At 40.9% G+C, this 18,633-nt stretch overlaps 1 protein-coding gene and 1 long non-coding RNA gene across 6 annotated transcripts in view; one reads left to right on the top strand and one right to left on the bottom strand.

The window, feature by feature from the left end:
- Nucleotides 1–14,506, bottom strand: part of LOC141779802 (glutamate receptor ionotropic, kainate 2) — a 342,007-nt gene extending 327,501 nt beyond the window's left edge. For 2 of the 5 annotated variants that reach the window (XM_074654833.1, XM_074654835.1), the window contains exons 1-2: nucleotides 14,355–14,501; nucleotides 10,776–11,168 (exon numbers count right to left, since the gene is read on the bottom strand). In XM_074654833.1, the coding sequence (XP_074510934.1) occupies nucleotides 10,776–10,893 (118 nt within the window). In that variant the 5' untranslated portion in view covers nucleotides 10,894–11,168; nucleotides 14,355–14,501. Of the gene's footprint in view, nucleotides 1–10,775; nucleotides 11,169–14,354 lie in introns of all 5 variants that reach the window. The other 3 variants (XR_012596437.1, XM_074654834.1, XM_074654832.1) reach the window with 3 other exon arrangements.
- A 49-nt stretch (nucleotides 14,507–14,555) lies between these two features.
- LOC141779813 (uncharacterized) lies at nucleotides 14,556–18,243 on the top strand. The gene is made up of 3 exons (XR_012596442.1): nucleotides 14,556–14,696; nucleotides 15,759–15,854; nucleotides 17,719–18,243. It is a non-coding gene; the product is annotated as an uncharacterized LOC141779813 (long non-coding RNA).
- The last annotated feature ends 390 nt before the right edge of the window (nucleotides 18,244–18,633 follow it).

The raw sequence follows: 18,633 nt of genomic DNA, 5'->3' as shown, positions 1-18,633 counted from the left end.
TTTAAGAGAGCCTTTATTTGTTTGGGAAGAGAATATTCTCATGGGGAAAAAACGGAACAAACGGAATTTCTATCTGTTGTTGTTTATTTCTGAATCTGGAGTCTGTTTTTGGTGCATATTATTGGGACTTGCTTGTGAAGGACATTTTCTTTTGTTGGTTGTGGTTTATGTTATACCTCCAATAGGCCTACACTGTCTCATATTGAACTGAGTTTGCATTGTTGCTCTGATTATCGATAATTTGGTGGTACTGATTCAAGAGAAGTGGGTTCATGACAGAATGTATGGAGCACTGATCCATGTGTCCATGTGGGCGACTGACCATATAAAGAATCTCAAACATTAAATTGTTGGATGAAACTCTAGCTGGCTCCCAAGAACATACAGTATATAGGCAATCTGCTCCACCATGAATCAGTTCTTTTATTGAATCATCTAACGTTAACGCTATTCATTCCCAGCAAGTTAACACTTAGTTCTCCAGATCCACTTAGTTTGAACCGATCCAACAGCATCCAATCAAGCTACAGGAGAAAACTATGAAGAACTAACGTTACGTCACTGAGCAATAGTTACTCTGTTGATGAAGGGACTGTTTGTAAGAATTATAAATGTCTTGTTAACAGCTTCACCTGTGGCTGTTAAGTCAACGAAAGTCAGCGTCCTGTTGCTCGCGCTTGTGTTCGCTCTACATAGACATGAAGGAGCATCGCTCAAAACAGTGAGGCGACACACGTCAGCTAAAAGCACAATATCACTCTATATTTCAGCTGCCTGGCAGTAATGTTAGCTGACCAGACGAAGGTCTCTCCATGAATCAATGCTGATCCTAGTGTTGGCTTTTCCTGCCTCAGCCTCCCGACCGCGGCCGGAGGGAACAGGGGAGACACCGGAGTTTTGGTCAGAGACGATAACGTTTCTCTCTGTGGAGCCCTTCACAAGACACGGGAAACCTCTGTTGGTCTGGAGGAGCTGCAGCAGTTATTTCTGCACAAACGTCCACTGAACATTCACTAGATATTCTCAGAGCTACGAAGTCTTCTGCAGTGTGGAGTGAGCAGCATGCACGTGTAGAGGTGGAGCGAGAACGAGCGCGGATTGTGAGTGAAGGCAGGCAGAGGAGCAGAGGAGCAGAGACTCCGGTCCTGGAGACCAAAGCTACGGTCTCCCCCGCATCCTCCGACCGCGGCCAACACTGTTTAACAGACGGGCTTCACTAACCAAGAGGTTTTGGTGCTTCCGTGTAGTTTGTTTTGTAGTCTGAGTCTGAAGAACGTAGCCACACGCGAGCGCGCAGGGGACACCGACCCGGATTGATTTATACGTGTAAGAAGTTACAAACAGTCCCTTTAAAATGGCATTACATTTGAGACTCAAAACTCAAAGTTTACGGCTTGGGACTTGAGTTCAAAGACTTGAGACTTACTTGTGACTTGAAAAACAATGACTTGGTTCCACCTCTGGCAATAGTTGATGCTATGCTAAGCTTGATGCTCTGGATATCAGATAGAGAACCTTTAAAGATATTAAAGAGTGGAGAATCTGTTCTGCTCAGTTAATTTTTCTGGGGGGATTCTTAGATTACAATCATGGCATTTGTGAATATATGTTGTGTCCTGGTCTTACACTGATAACTCAAGCACCAAATACCTGTTCCCCATTCAAAACAGAAAAAGTGCAGCCAATTGATTTCCTCTTTTATCTTCCTATAAAAAAATATCCTCCTTAACACGGTTCCATCAAATCAGATTAGTTTCCTCTGATTGAGGTCAAATGTAGTTCAACCAGCACGCTTCTAATTGAATGATTCTTGATATGTTGAGCTCCATTGCTAGTTCCAGATAACCTTGACTTCTAACACTTCTTCTGATTCAGCTTGATAATTCAAGTAGGGAAGATGTGGAGCTGGTAAACAAATTACCAGAAAATCAGCATTTTGAGCGTGAGGATCTGACTGTCTGCTGCATCGAGTGCATGCTGAATGGAGCATCACATTTTGGCAAAGCACTGCAGTAGTTTGAATGTGATCGGAGATTGTGTGACCATAAAGACAATGAAGGGCTCTTTAACTTTCACAGTTTAACTGTACGGTAGTCATGCTGCAGTTGGATTTTTCAACTCACAACCTCAACCTCCATCTCCATCACGTTCTAAAAATAGCAGGAGTCACTGGTAGAGTTCGCTCAAAGTGCTTTTTCCTGAGGCCAGCGTATTTTTTGATTAGCGCTGCGTATTGAGGCTACACTATGCTACAAACAGCAGCAGCATGATGAGGCGCTGAGAGGTGCATGTTTGGCGTATATTTTCTGGGCACCTAGAGTTGAAAAAATTTACAATTTTGGGTAAAACGCTGTGCTGTCACTTTTTTACCCAGCCGTCCAATCACAGTGGAGGAGGGGTGGGACAGATACCAACTACAGCTCTTGAACCAAATGATGGTACTCGCCGTGATGTTTCCTCGCCCACAAGATCTCATGAACCCACATATATGTCCTCTCCCTACGTGCTTCAACCTTCCCTTCATCCAGAGCAAGGGCCACAGCAAGTACTCTACCTTGTGCCGACATTTTTACTCCCGCGGATAATCGTTGTCATAACAACAAGACCGAAGCTTTAAACTGAAAAAACGCTGCATCAACAAATCAAAACGCGAAACAACTGTAGAACTACAGGAAATTCAGCCCGATTGTTAAATTACTCATGGGCGACTGATTTCTAATCTGCCCAGCATAAACCAGAGATCTGCTGGGTGGATGGATAAACTGTTGTGTAGCAGCATCACGTAACTGCACAATAAACAAACACGATTTAGAGTTAGACAGGAAGGTAGGCCACATATTGTCACTTTGGACAGAGCCAGGCTAGCTGTTCTGTATGCTAAACTCGGCTAACCTCGTCCTGACTCTTGTCTTGTTACCATATTTCCCCAAATGTTGTACTAATAATCACTTTACTATTACATCTTTTGCCTTGTGCATTGTGTGTCTTCAGTGCGATGTCTCTGCTGGGTTTTTATACCCCAAAGCGTTTCTATCACGGTCCCTGCTGAATCTTTAACATGCTTGGATTCATATTATAATCATGCTCAACCACAGAGCTTTTTTCTGAGCCTTTCTGACTGGACTGCAATTCATAATCCATAACCTGCTCCATTTTTAACCCAACCTAGACCTTATTTTCGTGTTTGTTTGTCTCCCGGGAAAGGGGGAGGGGGGGTTCTTCCATCATGAGTATCGATTATGTTCAAGATTTAATCTCAGCTGACTGGAAACACTGCTCTACACCCACTAGCCACTGTATAGTGAACAGTGTATATTTTCAGTGTTAAGTCCACTGTGGGCTAGTCGGCTGCTCGTTGCTCAGCTGATGCTACATCCATGTCATATTGGATTTTCTGTAAACAAGGTCTGACTGGGAAAAGGTGTTCATGTCATCATCCTCGTGGGAAATACAAGGAAGATATGTCGCAGTGTTTCACCTCCCATGTGGCGAAAGTTAGGAAGTGTGACAACACAGGCAGTAAACATAACGGCAGTCCGGCAAGTGTGGCAGTCCAAATATTAAACATGGAGATGGTTATTGTCACTTTTATTCTCTTGTTGCAGAGCGTTCTGCTGGTGAGTGCACAGTCTACCGTGCACAGTCTACCGTGCAGCAGCGCTACTGACAAACTGAAGCTAGAGAAATATCCAGTATTATCAGTCAATAAAATGTGCTGCATTACATTTTGAATTTGTGTAAAATATGGAAGGTTCACTTCATTTCTCTCAGCCATCGTAGACCATAGACAGAGAATTGGCTGCAGGCAGTCTGAATGGTGACTGAATTGTCCCCACCAATATTTTAACGGTCTCAAATGATCATGATACTGTAATGTAACTTCATCGGGTTGAGATACAACAGACTCTATTATTGCTACGCAACAGAGTTGGTGTTGTTTGGTACAGCATGGTAGCTCAGTTCCAATGCACATAATGGTAAGATAGTGGTAGGGTTACCAGGTGCCAACACTCTTTATGCTGTATTACACAGTCAACCATCTGTGAGATAAATGAACGGCGGCAAATTCAAAGCAGTTGGTTTTTATACTCTGAACAATTTAAACATCATGCAATTAAAATATGTCATTTTATATGTCAGCTAAATTAAGTTTGTTGCTCCAATGTGTCATTTTAACATTGACCAACTTCACTATTGTAAAGTAACATAATGTAAAGGCACAAGAAGGAAGACAAAAGGTCTTCTTTTTATTTTCAAAGAACTAAGTTTAGGCAACAGCTCAGCTTAGATACTGGCCATTACAGGTAAATATTTGAGAGCTTAAAAAAATCTGATAATAACATTCTCTTTGTTGTTGTTGTTGTTGTTGTTGTTTTTAATAAACACATGACATAAAATTTTTTGATGGATCCTTTGAATTTGATGTTTTCTTTAAACTGATCAAAATATGTACAATGCAGAACATTTACAGTGTAAAATTAACATTGTCAGTTCTGTCTGGTGAACAAATTATGTTATTATTATTATTATTATGTATATTATGTATATTATGTATATTATGTAATGGCAACTTTTCTTTCTAAAATACTTCAAACATATTTATCATTTCTGTGTCAAGATGACATACGAGCCTAAACTTCATGAGTTCATCACAAAATAAGCAATATATATATAGATAGATAGATAGATAGATAGATAGATAGATAGATAGATAGATAGATAGATATAGATAGATAGATAGATAGATACAGTATATATCTATATAGATATGCAGTATATAGATAGATATAGATATAGATATATACATAATAAACATTATTGTTTGAGCAATGACAACATTTCATATGATGCATGTTTTGAGCAAGTTATGTCAGAAAATACATATTGAATAAAACAAATGTTTGCACACATGCACATGTGTCTGCACAGAAAGGAGAAAGTGCACATAAACACAACAGTGCATGTTAATGGCTGCATGTTGTTTCCCACACCCCTCTCCCTCCACTCCTCAGCCTCTTTGTCTGTATTGAAGTGGATCAACTTGTTGGAAGTGATTTTTCCATCAGACTTTCTCTCCCTCCACCATCTGTCACTGCCAGACGCTCTGACAGCTTCAGCTTTACGCCTGCGCTTACAGGATAGCGCCCTCTTACTGTTTTGGGCCGTAAAGCAAACCAGCAAATTTCCCTCCAAATCCAACCAGGGAACAATTATGGACTTAACCTTATAGTTCTACAATTTATAACTCTTGGTTTGTAAGTCTAAGTTATAGACTTACCTTCATGCCTCTGAAGGAGAAAATAACATATTGTTTTGTATTTCTATATTGCTTTGATGACAGTATTTTTGGTACAGTTTGAGTGTCCAGAAAGACTGTTCTTATTGCAGCATCAGTCATATATATATATATATATATATATATATATATATATATATACTGTATATGGCAAGCCTTCACTCAGTGTCATCGTCAGTGATCGGCTCCAGCCCCCTTGGCTCCCCCACCCAGTCTGTGGCTCTCAGCTCCAAGCCATTTAGTTTCTACTGAACACTTCAATCTTTAAATACAGGTTTACAGTTTCTTTTACAAAGATGGCTCAGTATTTTCCTAAAGCAGCTGGCCCCTGAAGCTTTTAGCAAACGTCAGTCACACAAGTAGAAATAGTGCATTTGTTGGGGACTATTTTCAGTTGTGGATTAATACACATTTAGTTTTGTCTTTTGTCACTTCATGCTACTATAATCTGTAACATCTCCAAGCTGTCAGAAAACTCTTACACCTACAGCTACATTGATAAACATGAAAGCAAATAGGGAAATTAGCTTGTTCATTGAAGGATGTTATGATTATCGCCTCCCATCATATTGCGCAATGATCCGCTTAACCACTCATTGTTTCCAAGGAGCTCGCGTTTCTCTGCAAATCTCCTTATTTTCAAGTCATCAGTGCGGCGGGGGCCGGAGCCTGGAGGATAATGTCAACTTTTCTGTTCAGTTATTGACAGGCTGCCTTCTCAGAGAGCCAGTTATTTTCCAAAGAGGGTTTTTCTGGCCTTGACCTGCAACATTTAGCTCGTCTGCCCCATTAGACGGTGACCTTTATACTAATGCAGACCATGGCAGCCAGCGCCAACGCACCTGATTCAATCTCCACTCTGCAGAGAGCACAGAGACATTAAGTGCCAGTATGAATTGATGCATTTTTAGATACACAACTACTGCTTAAAATCGCTTCTTTTGGATGTGAGGAGACTCGTGGATGTCCGTGACTCTGTGGCTCTGATGAAAAATGTTGTATTTAATCCATGACTTCCCACACTGTCTGTTAGTTGGACCACTTCCTTGACCTAAACTTTTTTGCTAATGCTACTTTTCTAAAGGGGGGAACCGTCTGCTTTCCACCACCAGCTCATGCAGTGAATGTGTGAAATACATTCTGCTGCATTCCTGTGAAGTGACCCTGAATATGGCTTCTCCTCCACACAAGTAATCCAATTTCCTGACCTCACCTGTCTGCAATACGACTCCTCAAAAAGCCAAACATTTCAGCAGACCCAGCAGGCTAGAGTCCTAGTTACAGAGCTGGCAGGTCACATGTTGCGGTGGTTCAGTCTATCGCTGCTTACAGCTGATGTGTATCAAGCTTTATCTTCAACGGGCCGTGGGAGAATTCAGTTATGTGCTTTCTATCATAAGAGGATGTTAGCATGTGAGCCTCTGTCTTCAACAAACACAACTGCTGAACAATCACACCATGTGAGCTCTTACCCTGCTTCAATGTCCTTATTTCATGCACAGCTATTTCAAAATATCATCTTAACCATCTCTGCTCCAAAGCCCTTTTAAAAACTTACAATGGGAATCTGTGAAAAGCTTCTTTTTTTTTATCACAGGACCTGGTCAGGTGGATTAAAAACAACAGCTGTGGCTGTCTTACTCTGAGCTTTTTTTTTTTTTTCTTGTGCTTGAATTTCAAAATGAAAATCCAATTTAGCTATCCATCACTCTTGCACTATAATTCTTCCAACGGCTGAATTAGTTGAACCATTTGCAAGCTCCTATTTTGAAGAATAGCTACTACAAATGATTGGCCAACACACATCCGGAAATTTAATGTTGGGATTATTGCATTAATAGAGAGCTCTTTTCATGTCATTTCCCGGCATCAAAGCTGCTCCAGAAGCAGAGGAAATCCTATTTGTGAAGTCAGAATTCAATTGGTGGAGTTAAAGAAACACAGTTTTGATAGTGGACAAGTTCAGGTGTAAGACATCACCAATAAGTATATTAGATAGATCTAAGCCACCGACACGGACATGAGCTGTTTTAATGTGTAATATGACCTGTCTCTGCGTTTGTTTTTACTAACTGCTTGTCTGTTTTTTATGTTGTTGTTTCCTGTGTTTGGTGAGCTGAAGGCCGATTTCCACCCTTGTAGACAATAAAGAATAATTGTATTGTATTTAGGACTGTCAACATTAACGTGGTAATAATTAACATTTTAGCACCACTAAATTCTTTAATGCATTAACGCAATCTAGTTATAGCGGCTCAATTTTAAAGCTAGAGTGAAGATACTGGTATCACATGAAACTATAAAACCTGATGAATCCATCGGTACCAACCATGTCATACAAGCTCATCACGAAGGAGGATAAATAACGCTCCAAACTTGCGCAAAAGTTTTGCGAGGAAAACCTGTCAAAAGGGTCCCTTGACCTCTGACCTCCAAATATGTGAATGTAAATGGGTTCTATGGGTACCCACAAGTCTCCCCTTTACAGACATGCCCACTTTATGATAATCACATGCAGTTTGAGGCAAGTCATAGTCAAGTCAGCACACTGACAAGCTGACAGCTGTTGTTGCCTGTTGGGCTGCAGTTTGCCATGTTATGATTTTAGCATATTGTTTTATGCTAAATGTAGTACCTGTGAGGGTTTCTGGACAATATCTGTCATTGTTTTGTGTTGTTAATTGATTTACAATAATAAATGTATACATACATTTGCATAAAGCAGCATATTTGTCCACTCCCATGTTGATAAGAGTATTAAATATTTGACAAATCTCCCTTTAAGGTACATTTTGAACGGATACAAAATGTGTTATTAATTTGTGATTAATATCAATTAACTATGGACAATTATTAAATATGATTAGATATATTATATGATATGATTAGAATCTAAGAATAGATTAAATATTTGAATTGATTGACAACATTGTCTCATTGCATAGTATTGTATATTGTGTATACTTGCTCCTGTTTAAAGATACACTCTTGATCTCATTATAGCACTCAATCATTTCTGAAATTTGTGGATTTAAAGATTTCATACTAAAGTACTAAAAGAGAATTTAAAGTGTTCATATTAGCCATGCTAATTGTCTACATTAGCTACTTAATGTAGCCTTGCCTGCTGACCTTCCATGGTTACAGCAGTCATTAAAAGAGCACTACAGTATTACACTTTACTCGTCACAGGGAGTACTATTGAGTACTGAGTATTCTGTGTCTTCTGTGTCTCAGAAAATACCCCCGATGATGTCACCAGGGCATGATGATGTCGTAAGAATTCAAATTTTTAACAGAAATCTGACATACAAACTGGGCGTGTGGAGTTTGAAAGACATTGGCCGTTACCGGGGCGGGAGGGTCTAGTGAAAGATACTGTTGAGTTGCACTATGGTAAGTGTAGGATCCAGTGTTTTTGGAGTTTGACCCATACTAGGGACTACATGTCAGGATATCTCAGCCTCTTCGTTGTTTAATCTGTCTCTCCAAAGTTTCCCCTTTAATATCTACACGTGTTTATATTGTGATCTGCCTGATCTCCATCAATAGAGTCCTCTCCTGAGACACTGATCTGATTCTGGTGAATGTTGTCACAATTCAAAGTGAAATCTGTCACATTCTATGATGAAACCTTAAAAGCACACACACACTAAAGGCCCACAGACGCCCGCTGAACAGATTTGTCAACACACAAGTGGTGGTAGCTGATAAAAGTGCCTTGGCAAAGGAAGAGAGGAGGAATAAATGGAATCACCAGACATGTTGTCCGACAGACTGATTCAGGTTGTAACTGTTCAGCGTCAGCCTTCTGACTGTGCTGCTGTCAAATACGGGCCTATTTAACCGACTGTGATGAAATGATGGGATGTAATGGGGTACAGGGTGTTTCCCTCAGCACACTGTATTCCCCTCCACACATGGACTGAATGTCTCTAAGCTGGGAGCCAGTCACCGACTACGGCTTTACTGGCACCCTGCAGGCCAGAGGATTTCACCTCTCTATCCCTCTACACTTTGATTCAGATCCTACCGCTCCATCAGCGCAAAAATCAATATGCAGCTCATCAATTTGCATTCATGAATTAAAGAAATGTACATTGTGGATTTAATTAATGAGGATTTTTCCTCTGCAGTATCAGTACTGTTTCTTCTACAACGTTGGATTATTCAACAAAAAGTCTGTCTGTGGATATGAATGTATCTGTGTGCTGTTCATAGTAGCAGCAATCTGCATACTGGATCTGTGCATTATGTGTGTTTGTGTGCCCGCATCACTATATGTTTTCTTGATAAAATACATGACTGAGAGGATAAATTAAATCAAATATTTTACATTAATGATTTTGTTTGTACAGCGTTTTTCCTTCTTTCTGCTGTTCCACTCTGTGGTTGCAGCTCCACTGTGTGACATACAAGTCAGTGGCCTTCACCTCTAGCCAACCGCCAGCCCCAGCATTACAAACGTCCACTTATTCAAACCCACCGACCTTAAATTGCGTATAAAATGATATGTAAGACATCTGGAATATTTCCATTGGATGAAATGGTGGCGCTATGAAAACATGTGGAGCTGGGGTGGAACAATTCCTGTATAAGCATCATATAGCTGCAATGTGTTGGGACGAACATACCGTATCCCCATATTGTGATGAAATATGTTTTTTGGAAGTGGAAGTGTAAAGAGGAAAATTATGGTTCAAAAGGCCATCCCAAAATTTCCCTTAAAGCATATTCATCACGTTTCTGAAATATGGATGAGGCATGTAGGAAGAGTAGGAAAAATTATACAGCTAATTATTTTGAAAATTAAAAATAATTAGCTGTATGAAGCTGCTGTAATAAATAACATTTAACTGTCTCTCTCTGTTTTTCTCATACACACACACACACACACACACACACACACACACACTACCACATTTAAATATACGGTAACACTTTATATAAGGGTACAAATCATATACTTAAGTAATGCTTATTTAATGCATGACTCATGATGATTTAATGAATGAATGCAGGATGTAGCATGAATTCCTGTCGCTAGTTGAGCATTACTTTAGTATATAATTTGTACCCTTATTATAAAGTACTACCAAATATACTGTACACCACACAGACACACACACACACACACACACGGGATAGTGTGATGTCTGCAAACCTTTAAAATGTGAAACTTTCCAAATAGCAACAAGTCTCCAGGCTGCCTCCTCACTGATCACTCCTATATTCATCTGTCTTTCTGGCAGCTCTGGATTCTAGCAGTGCCGGTCTGTGCCAACTCTTTGGATACACTAGAACTCTCGTGCTATTGCTCCTAAAACGCCGCAAATACCACTGGGAGCAGCAACTTTCCTACAAGTGAGGAACGGGAGGCAAAGTGAGTCTCCAACAGGTCGGGGTGAGAGCAACGCACTTCGTGGGGACGAAAACACACCAATCAAACTTTTAGGGGGAAAAAGAAGAAGTAGCTCACCAAATCTCAGGACGTGTGGCATCCCATGAGAATATCCCACACAGTGTAATAGCAGCAGTAGAAGCCTGACGGTGCACCTGACTCTCGAATTGAGGATCAGCAGGGAGGTGATCTTCATGGTGCTTGTGTGCTGCACAGGATTTTTATTCCCTGAATCGGTATATTCCCCACAAATGTTTTCTCTTTAACGTGAAGCAAGGCGGCTGAGCACCACCGGCGGGCTGGGCAACGGTTTCCCCACATCCATTTAGCAAAAAAAACACTGCGTGTCCAGATCACTGCGCCAAGAAGAAACAACCCTCCGACTCAGCTGAGGAAGATGATGGTGGAGGTGGTGCTGGTGGAAGTGGCTGGGCATCCATGTTAGGCAGGGCAGAGCACGAAGAGATCCATCTAGTGAAAGACACAGGCAGAGATTGGAGAGGGGGGGGGGGGGGGGGGGGTGAGAGGGTGAGATCCAGCGTGACCAAGTGAGAGTGTGAGTGAGTGAAGCGGCGGTGAGAGCAGCTTCGCCAGCCCGAGCTCCTCCTGCTGCACTGCCGCACAGTATCTGACGTCGAGCCAACACTAGTAGTGGGGGAGCGCACGGGCTGGATCGGGCATGTTTCTCTGTTTCTCGGCTCCTGCTGACCACACTTCGCCCCTTCATCTAGATCTCCTGCCTCCCGCTCTCCTCCCCCCTTCTCCTCCCCTAATGTCCCCGGCCAGCTAGCCGCCGCTCTTCGCTCTCCCTCAGATTGTCCCTCGGTTCGGTTCAATGGCCGTTCCAGGCAGCGGAGCGCCGCCGTGCACTGCCGTGTAAGAGCCGAGCTATGAATCTGAACAGATCGCCTGTGTTTGATCGCAGTCAGTGAAGCTTGGACTCGTGTGAGGGCTCCGTGAAGCAAAGCTGTCACTGTACACTCAACATGATGAATAGCCTCGGTTGTATTTCACCACCGCTCTCTATTCTCAATTATGACTTTTTGATTTCCCACTTTTCCTGCGACTGAGACTGCTCAGCCTGTTCGATAAGAGCCAACCCAAAAACATCACATTCTAATTTAATGTGTGTGACTTGTAATCGCAAGAAGAAGAAGAAGAAGAAGAAGAAGAAGAAGAAGAAGAAGAAGAAGAAGAAGTGCCTTATCGGCTCCTTTATATGACTATTGAATTACTGACCGCGCTCTGAAAGGCGGAGAAATGTAACTGTCAAATTCTATATTTTCCCACGGGCTGGACTGTGGCCTTTCATCTGATAGTTACAAATAAATAAATTCCATAAGGATTTTATATATACTGTATATATATGGTTTGTTTTACTGGATTTCTAGATATAAAAGCACAGATTTTTGTGTATTATTTCCAAAGTCGCTAAATGTGCGTGCAGAGTTTTCCGCCTAATTCTGGTTGGTTATAGTCTGATGCATCATTTCTAAATCTTATTTATTCAACTATTTATAAATTTATAAAAAAATATATATTTTCTAAACTTCACAATTTAGACAGGGTCAATAATGATATTGCATACATGGAGGTCAAGCGGATTTAAACATTGAGCCAATAAAAAGAGTCTATAATGCAAGTTGTCAGCACTAAATTAATATTAACAGTATTTTCAGGAAAACATGAACAATATCGTCAGCTGTGTTATTGAGATTTAAGAGAGCCGTTTACTGAAGGAGTAAATGGACAATTCACATGTAGGCCACAGCTGATGGAATCTGTTTTAAACCAGTCTTTGCTTTTAGGAGGTTTCAGCACCACAGACAGTGATCCTACTTTAAATATGTCTTAGTATTGAGGGTTTTTCAGCACCATGGACAGCAACTCTATTTTAAATATGTCTTAGTATTGAGGGTTTTTCAGCAACTCTATTTTAAATATGTCTTAGTATTGAGGGTTTTTCAGCACCATGGACAGCGACTCTATTTTAAATATGTCTTAGTAATGAGGGTTTTTCAGCATTATGGACAGCAACTCTATTTTAAATATTTCTTAGTATTGAGGGTTTTTCAGCGACTCTATTTTAAATATGTCTTAGTATTGAGGGTTTTTCAGCACCATGGACAGCGACTCTATTTTAAATATGTCTTAGTATTGAGGGTTTTTCAGCACCATGGACAGCGACTTTATTTTAACTAAGTCTTAGTATTGAGGAGGTTTCAGCACCACAGACAGTGACTCTATTTGAACTAAGTCTTAGTATTGAGGAGATTTCAGCACCACAGACAGCGACTCCGCGGCCCCGTATGGTCCTGTGTCTTCTGCCAGCTCTCGTGCTCTTGCCTCCTTAATTAGCGGCGGGGCATTCTGTTTGGACCGACTCCATGAGATGATACAGTTTATGCCTAAAGGTTAAATATTGCTTCACTATACCTCCTGCTTATTTGTGGCCACCATCCAAATAACTCCCCTGACCTCTCAACATTTTTGGAAAGCTAAAATGAACTAATAAGTAAAGTGTATACACAGGCTAAATATGATTTTAAAAATGAACCAAGGTCATAATTATAATTAAATAGTGAGGACATTTATAATGGGGTACAGTTCACACCTGCACAACATGCAGCACAACTTACAAGTTGATTTATCGGTTTCTAAAACACGGTTTACTTTGATTTCTTCTATATTAAACGCATATTGTAGAGGTTGTCAGTAGGTTTCCTGAGCCAATATGTGACTAATGAACAAAACGGAAAAACACACGTCTGAGATTGGTTTGTCTCTCCGAGTGCAATCAGTAAATCGGCGCACTATTTTAAGGCGCACAGAGGTCATAATAAGATATCTAATATCTAATATCCAGAACACCAAGCCGCAGTTCGGATAGGCGTGTATAGCGGCCAAAAAGGTACGGGGCGGGCAGGAGTAAAATCACAGTTGGCCCCAGTGCATACACTCATCTGGATTCTTTATATTCAGCTCTTTTTACAGATGGAGCTACAGCTCAACAAATGCCCCTGTGAACATGTGAGAGGGCTTTAAAGCGGCTGAGCGGAGCCCCTCCACCGAGCACCACTGCCTGATGATAAAGTTGATTTAAAGCTAATGTGCTCATCAACTATGGAATGTATATGCGCGGCTCGTCTCTGCGAGTTCCCGTCCAGCCCCGTGAACTAGAGACGTTATCTACGGATCATTCATAAAGCGGATCACGGTGGCATTTAACGAGCCTCATAATGTCTTTCAAGCCAACAGTGAAGGCATCAGCATCAGGAGGAGGAGAAGGCGGAGGGACCCGAAGAGGTGACAAGCGTCTCCAAATAGAGGTCGGGCAAAGACGCGGGAGGTCACACATCTCCCAGGCTTATTAAATCACAAGTCGGAGCTTATTTCTGACACATTTAGCCTAAATGTTATTTAGGTTCTGGGTGCGCAGCTTCAAAACGGCTTTGCCCCTAAACTCACGGATGAACTTCAAACCTACCCAGTGCGGTGCGTAACGGTGTTCTCTGCGCGTTTTGCCGGCTGGAAACGATGTTAAAAAATTCTCCTACTTCGGCCTCTTCTAACATGTTCCTGAAAAGATGTAACTCGCAAAAAAAAAAGAAAAGTAAAACATGCAAATCAATGTAAAGTTTTAAAGAATGGTCTTACCATAGGTAGAGCTGGATCCGGGGAGAGTCACCAGAGCAGCACAAAGAAGTTGATTTGTTTCTGTTTCTGTGGAGGAGCCGAGGCGCTTCCCACGCACTTGCATCTGGTAGCGCTGCTCTGCGCTGCGCTCCGCTCCGGCCGTAGGGGAGACACGCCTCCTGTCGGACGGCAGGACGCACTGCTTAAAGCAACAGGGGGGCACACACCGGACCAGGGGACTCACCGACACCCAATCTGCACTTCTCCCCGGCGGAGGGTCTCAGGTCGGACTGAGGCACACTACAATCCTATTCAGCACCGACAGCCCTGTGGACATCTGCACTCCGAGTAAACAGGCTCCTGGTAGGCTTTACCATTGCAATGCACCATTACAATGTGTTAATCAGAAGCGCTAATTGGGTGTAAAAGTGTCCTACTGTCCATGTACAGACCGGGTGAGCCCCGAGCTGATCTGATCTGTCAGGAATCTGAATAAATACGCCACATTGTGTGATATAAGATCAATGTTCCCTCTATTAGATGAGCTTTATCAAACAGGAATGTGGTCATGCCACAGATTTCATTTTACACATTTAATATAAGCAGAAGTTTAATTTGCATTTGTGACAAGTCAAATAAGCGTTTAAACAGAGTTTACCGGGATGTCCGGAGAGGTTCAGTGTAAATGATATTAAAAGTAACAGATCACATCAGAACCTACTGACTGTTACTCTACATAGGACGCATCTGTGGTGAGCTACAGACTGTGAAACACAGTTTATGTAGTGTGTTCGAAAGCAGTTTGAAAACAGTTTACCGAAGTAATGAAGTCAATATTGTGTCAAAAGAGAAGCAAGAGGTGTTGTCAGTTCTCCAAACTGTGTGCAGTTTTAGAGGCTTGGTGGCTCAGATAAAACGTACAGGTGTGAGCACAGCTCCCAGTGCTGGGGGTTTAGTAGTTAACTGTTCTAGAACTATTAATTCATGTTTATATGAGCGGGAAATAAAGGGCCTCTGTAAATCCAGATATATTCTTTCCCATCACTCATGTTCAATATTAAAACAATCTTAGAATGTCACATCCAGAACATTTCTGTAAAAAAAATGAAATAATGCAAGAGAGCTCTTTGAAATGCTAATAACGTTGTATGAATGTTGCAGTTCACAGGTTCCCATATTGTCAGAACGTAAAGGGAACATTATGAGATGAAAACATGCTCAGGTAGCAGAGAATAAACCTGAGAGGAGGATCAATGTTGCTTCTGAAAATGGCTTTTTAATGATCTTTATCAACTATCTGCTCAGTCAGCCGTCTTCCCTCTGAAGACTGAATCAGTGTACACAGGACGCAGGTCATTTTGCATTTGTGACAACAGCAATTCACTCACAGTTTATGAAGTGAATTGGATGCAACTTGTTTTTCAGACTATTTCTTTCCTGTCAGAAGATTTGAAGCAAACAGACGCCAAAGAACATGCATATCAGTTGTACAAGCTGTAAGCAGAGCTGAGATGTTTGCTGGTAAATGATATTAAATGTACAGACTGTATGCCATTCCTTTCTAAGAATGTCACAGTTAGAACATTACAGCATTGTAAAAATAGAACTGATATTTGGGTCTGATCGAAGGTACACACAGGCCTTTGTATTTGAAAGCAAATGCAAATATCAATACGTTGTTGTGTGTTTGTGTACTGATGGTGTTCACAGCTGACAGTTAGAAACTCTTAGAGTTAAAACTTGATTCTTTAACTGTCAACTTTCCCTCAGAACTGTCTTCCTGTTAGGGTGGAAACAACAGTTAGACCATTAAGGGACACCAGAAGCTTCATTCATGGTGGGCAGGGTTAACCTGTTCAGTTTCAGGGATACATTAAAACTTTGGTACATCATCACAACATCCAACATCCAAGAAGCAAGATGATGTCAGAATGACAAAATATGGCCATACAGAGTACAGGGGCAAAGGCACGGACACAAGATGTTTCCTAAAGGGGACATATTATAAAAAAGTGAGATTTTCATGTTTTTTTTATTATAAAGCAGGCTTAAGTTCTATATTAATACTGTGAAAGTATCTAAACGCTCAATCCACAGGGAAATACACACAGCCCGTATTCAGAAACTCTGCATTTGAAGCTGTCAGGATTTCTGTCCATTTGTGATGTCACAAATATTTTAGACCCTTTACCAGTTTTAAACATAAACATTCTAAATGTGTCCCAGTTTATTCCTGGTTGCATTGTATGTGAATGTCATCAACACACAGGAAGTACACATGGACCCAAGTTGTTGCTTAGCAACGCAATCCTGTTGCAATTCTGTCGCAATTCCGTCGAAATGCGCTAAAACGGAGCGTTTCAGAGAGAGGGTAAATACAGGCATATTCAGGCCGACAGTATGAGGAAAATAAAGTATTTTTTTTAACATTACAGCATGTAAACATGTTCTAGTAAAAACACAAAATACAAGTATGAACCTGAAAATGAGCACGATATGGGGCCTTTAAAATATCCAATCATAATGGAGAAATGTTACTTAAAAAACTACGATTTGTTTTGTTGTTGTTTTTTAAACTCAAATAGTTTGAATGGATATAAAATAGAGAGACAACTCTGTTAGCTCCTTACAGTTGGCCAGAAGGTGGCGCTAGAATGCATTTTTTCATAGCTAGCATTAAACTATCAGTAGCTTATATCTGATGATGTGCTGGTATCGCTAGATGAAGATTTCAGTCCTCATATTTGTTAGTGTTTCATGTTGTACTCTGTTATTATGATTTATCTCAAACCACCTGACATACAATATACATATAAATCGGTGGCTAATGTTGTAGGAACATGTGTTATCGCCAGTTCTCCATCACAAACAAGGTGTCCAACTTTAATGGGTTTTCAACTGCAACTTTACTGTAACCTAAATATTACATAAATAGAACACAATTATTAAAAAAGAATTGCTGGAAATGCAAAGAAAATGAAATGTCTCTCCATACTGATTTAATTTCTGTGTGGTCAGGCAGGAAGAGGCAGATGATTGGATAATAGGAAAGCCTAATATCAATACATGAATTAGTCGAACCAATGTTTGTCATAACATGTAAGAAATGTTTCCTCAGAACCAGTGAGAAACTGTGTGGTAAGAAGCTTATCTCTGTTTCAATTAGAGAAGCAGGTGACAATATCTTGACATTAGCTGAGATAATGTCTTTCAATTTTGAATAATCTTGACACATCTTGATTTGCATAGAAACAACTGAAATTATCTCCTAGCAAATTCACTTCTCTTCAGATTCAATGCCTGAATAAGTGGCTTGTTAGGATAGAAAGCCTTTATTTTTGCAGTTCATCACTAAACACGAACACTCCTCTCATTTTTGTTTCAGCATATCGGGCCAATCAAAAGGCAGGATCAGAAATACGGGGAAAAAGTGAGGCCATCAGACAGAAGGAGCTGCAACGAGATCTACAATTTAGTGGTGAAGGAGCACATCCCTGCAGTAATGGAGGCCTGATCTGAGGCCACAGTCTGGATCTGAAATGAAAGGGAGCTTTGATCGCACCCACCCCCCCACCACCCCATCCCCACAGTGTGCTGCATGAAAAGTTGAATTGTGGGGGCTACAAATAAATAGTCAATGACAGCTCTGTGATTCAACAAGCTCTACTACTCTCACCCACGGGACATAAAAGGGGCTGAAATCCCTGTACACATAAGATAAGATAAGAAGATAAGATAACATAAGCTAAAATAACATAAGACATTTTAGAGATGAATTGTTCGGTGTGACTGGGAGTGAGTGATGTAAATGTGGATTGGTGATGGTTTTTGAGTTGATTTCAAACATATTGTCTGTTCCACAGAGTCTAATAAAGACCTTTTCAAGACAGAATACATTCCTAATGCAGATCCTACTGTTGTTCTGTTTTTATTTATTCAGGGGGAAGTTCACTGAGAGCTTACACATTCACACCTGGAAGCTGCCCAGTACCACCACAGTCTGATCTGCTGGCCACTGAGCAGCTCCACTGGTTAAGGGCCTTACTCAAGGGCACCTCAGTGGTGGTAATGAGAGCGGGGCAAGCTGCTTTTCACTTTTTTGAAACAGCGACCTTCTCTAACCTTTAGGCCACCACTGCCCCAGGTTCACTTTGTAATGGTGATCTGGAGCACATGGTGAAAAGAGTTTGAGATTAATACCAATAATAATAATAATAGAAAGACATAATTCAGAAATGGGAGATTTTTGAGGAGAGGTTATAATTCTGTCATAAAGGTCAGCATATCAAAGATTGAAGTC

The sequence above is a fragment of the Sebastes fasciatus genome, chromosome 12 (assembly GCF_043250625.1).
Source record: "Sebastes fasciatus isolate fSebFas1 chromosome 12, fSebFas1.pri, whole genome shotgun sequence".
In the NCBI taxonomy this organism is placed as follows: domain Eukaryota; kingdom Metazoa; phylum Chordata; class Actinopteri; order Perciformes; family Sebastidae; genus Sebastes; species Sebastes fasciatus.
Note: the sequence above shows the minus strand (reverse complement) of the source record. Positions and strands in the feature narration are given on the sequence as shown.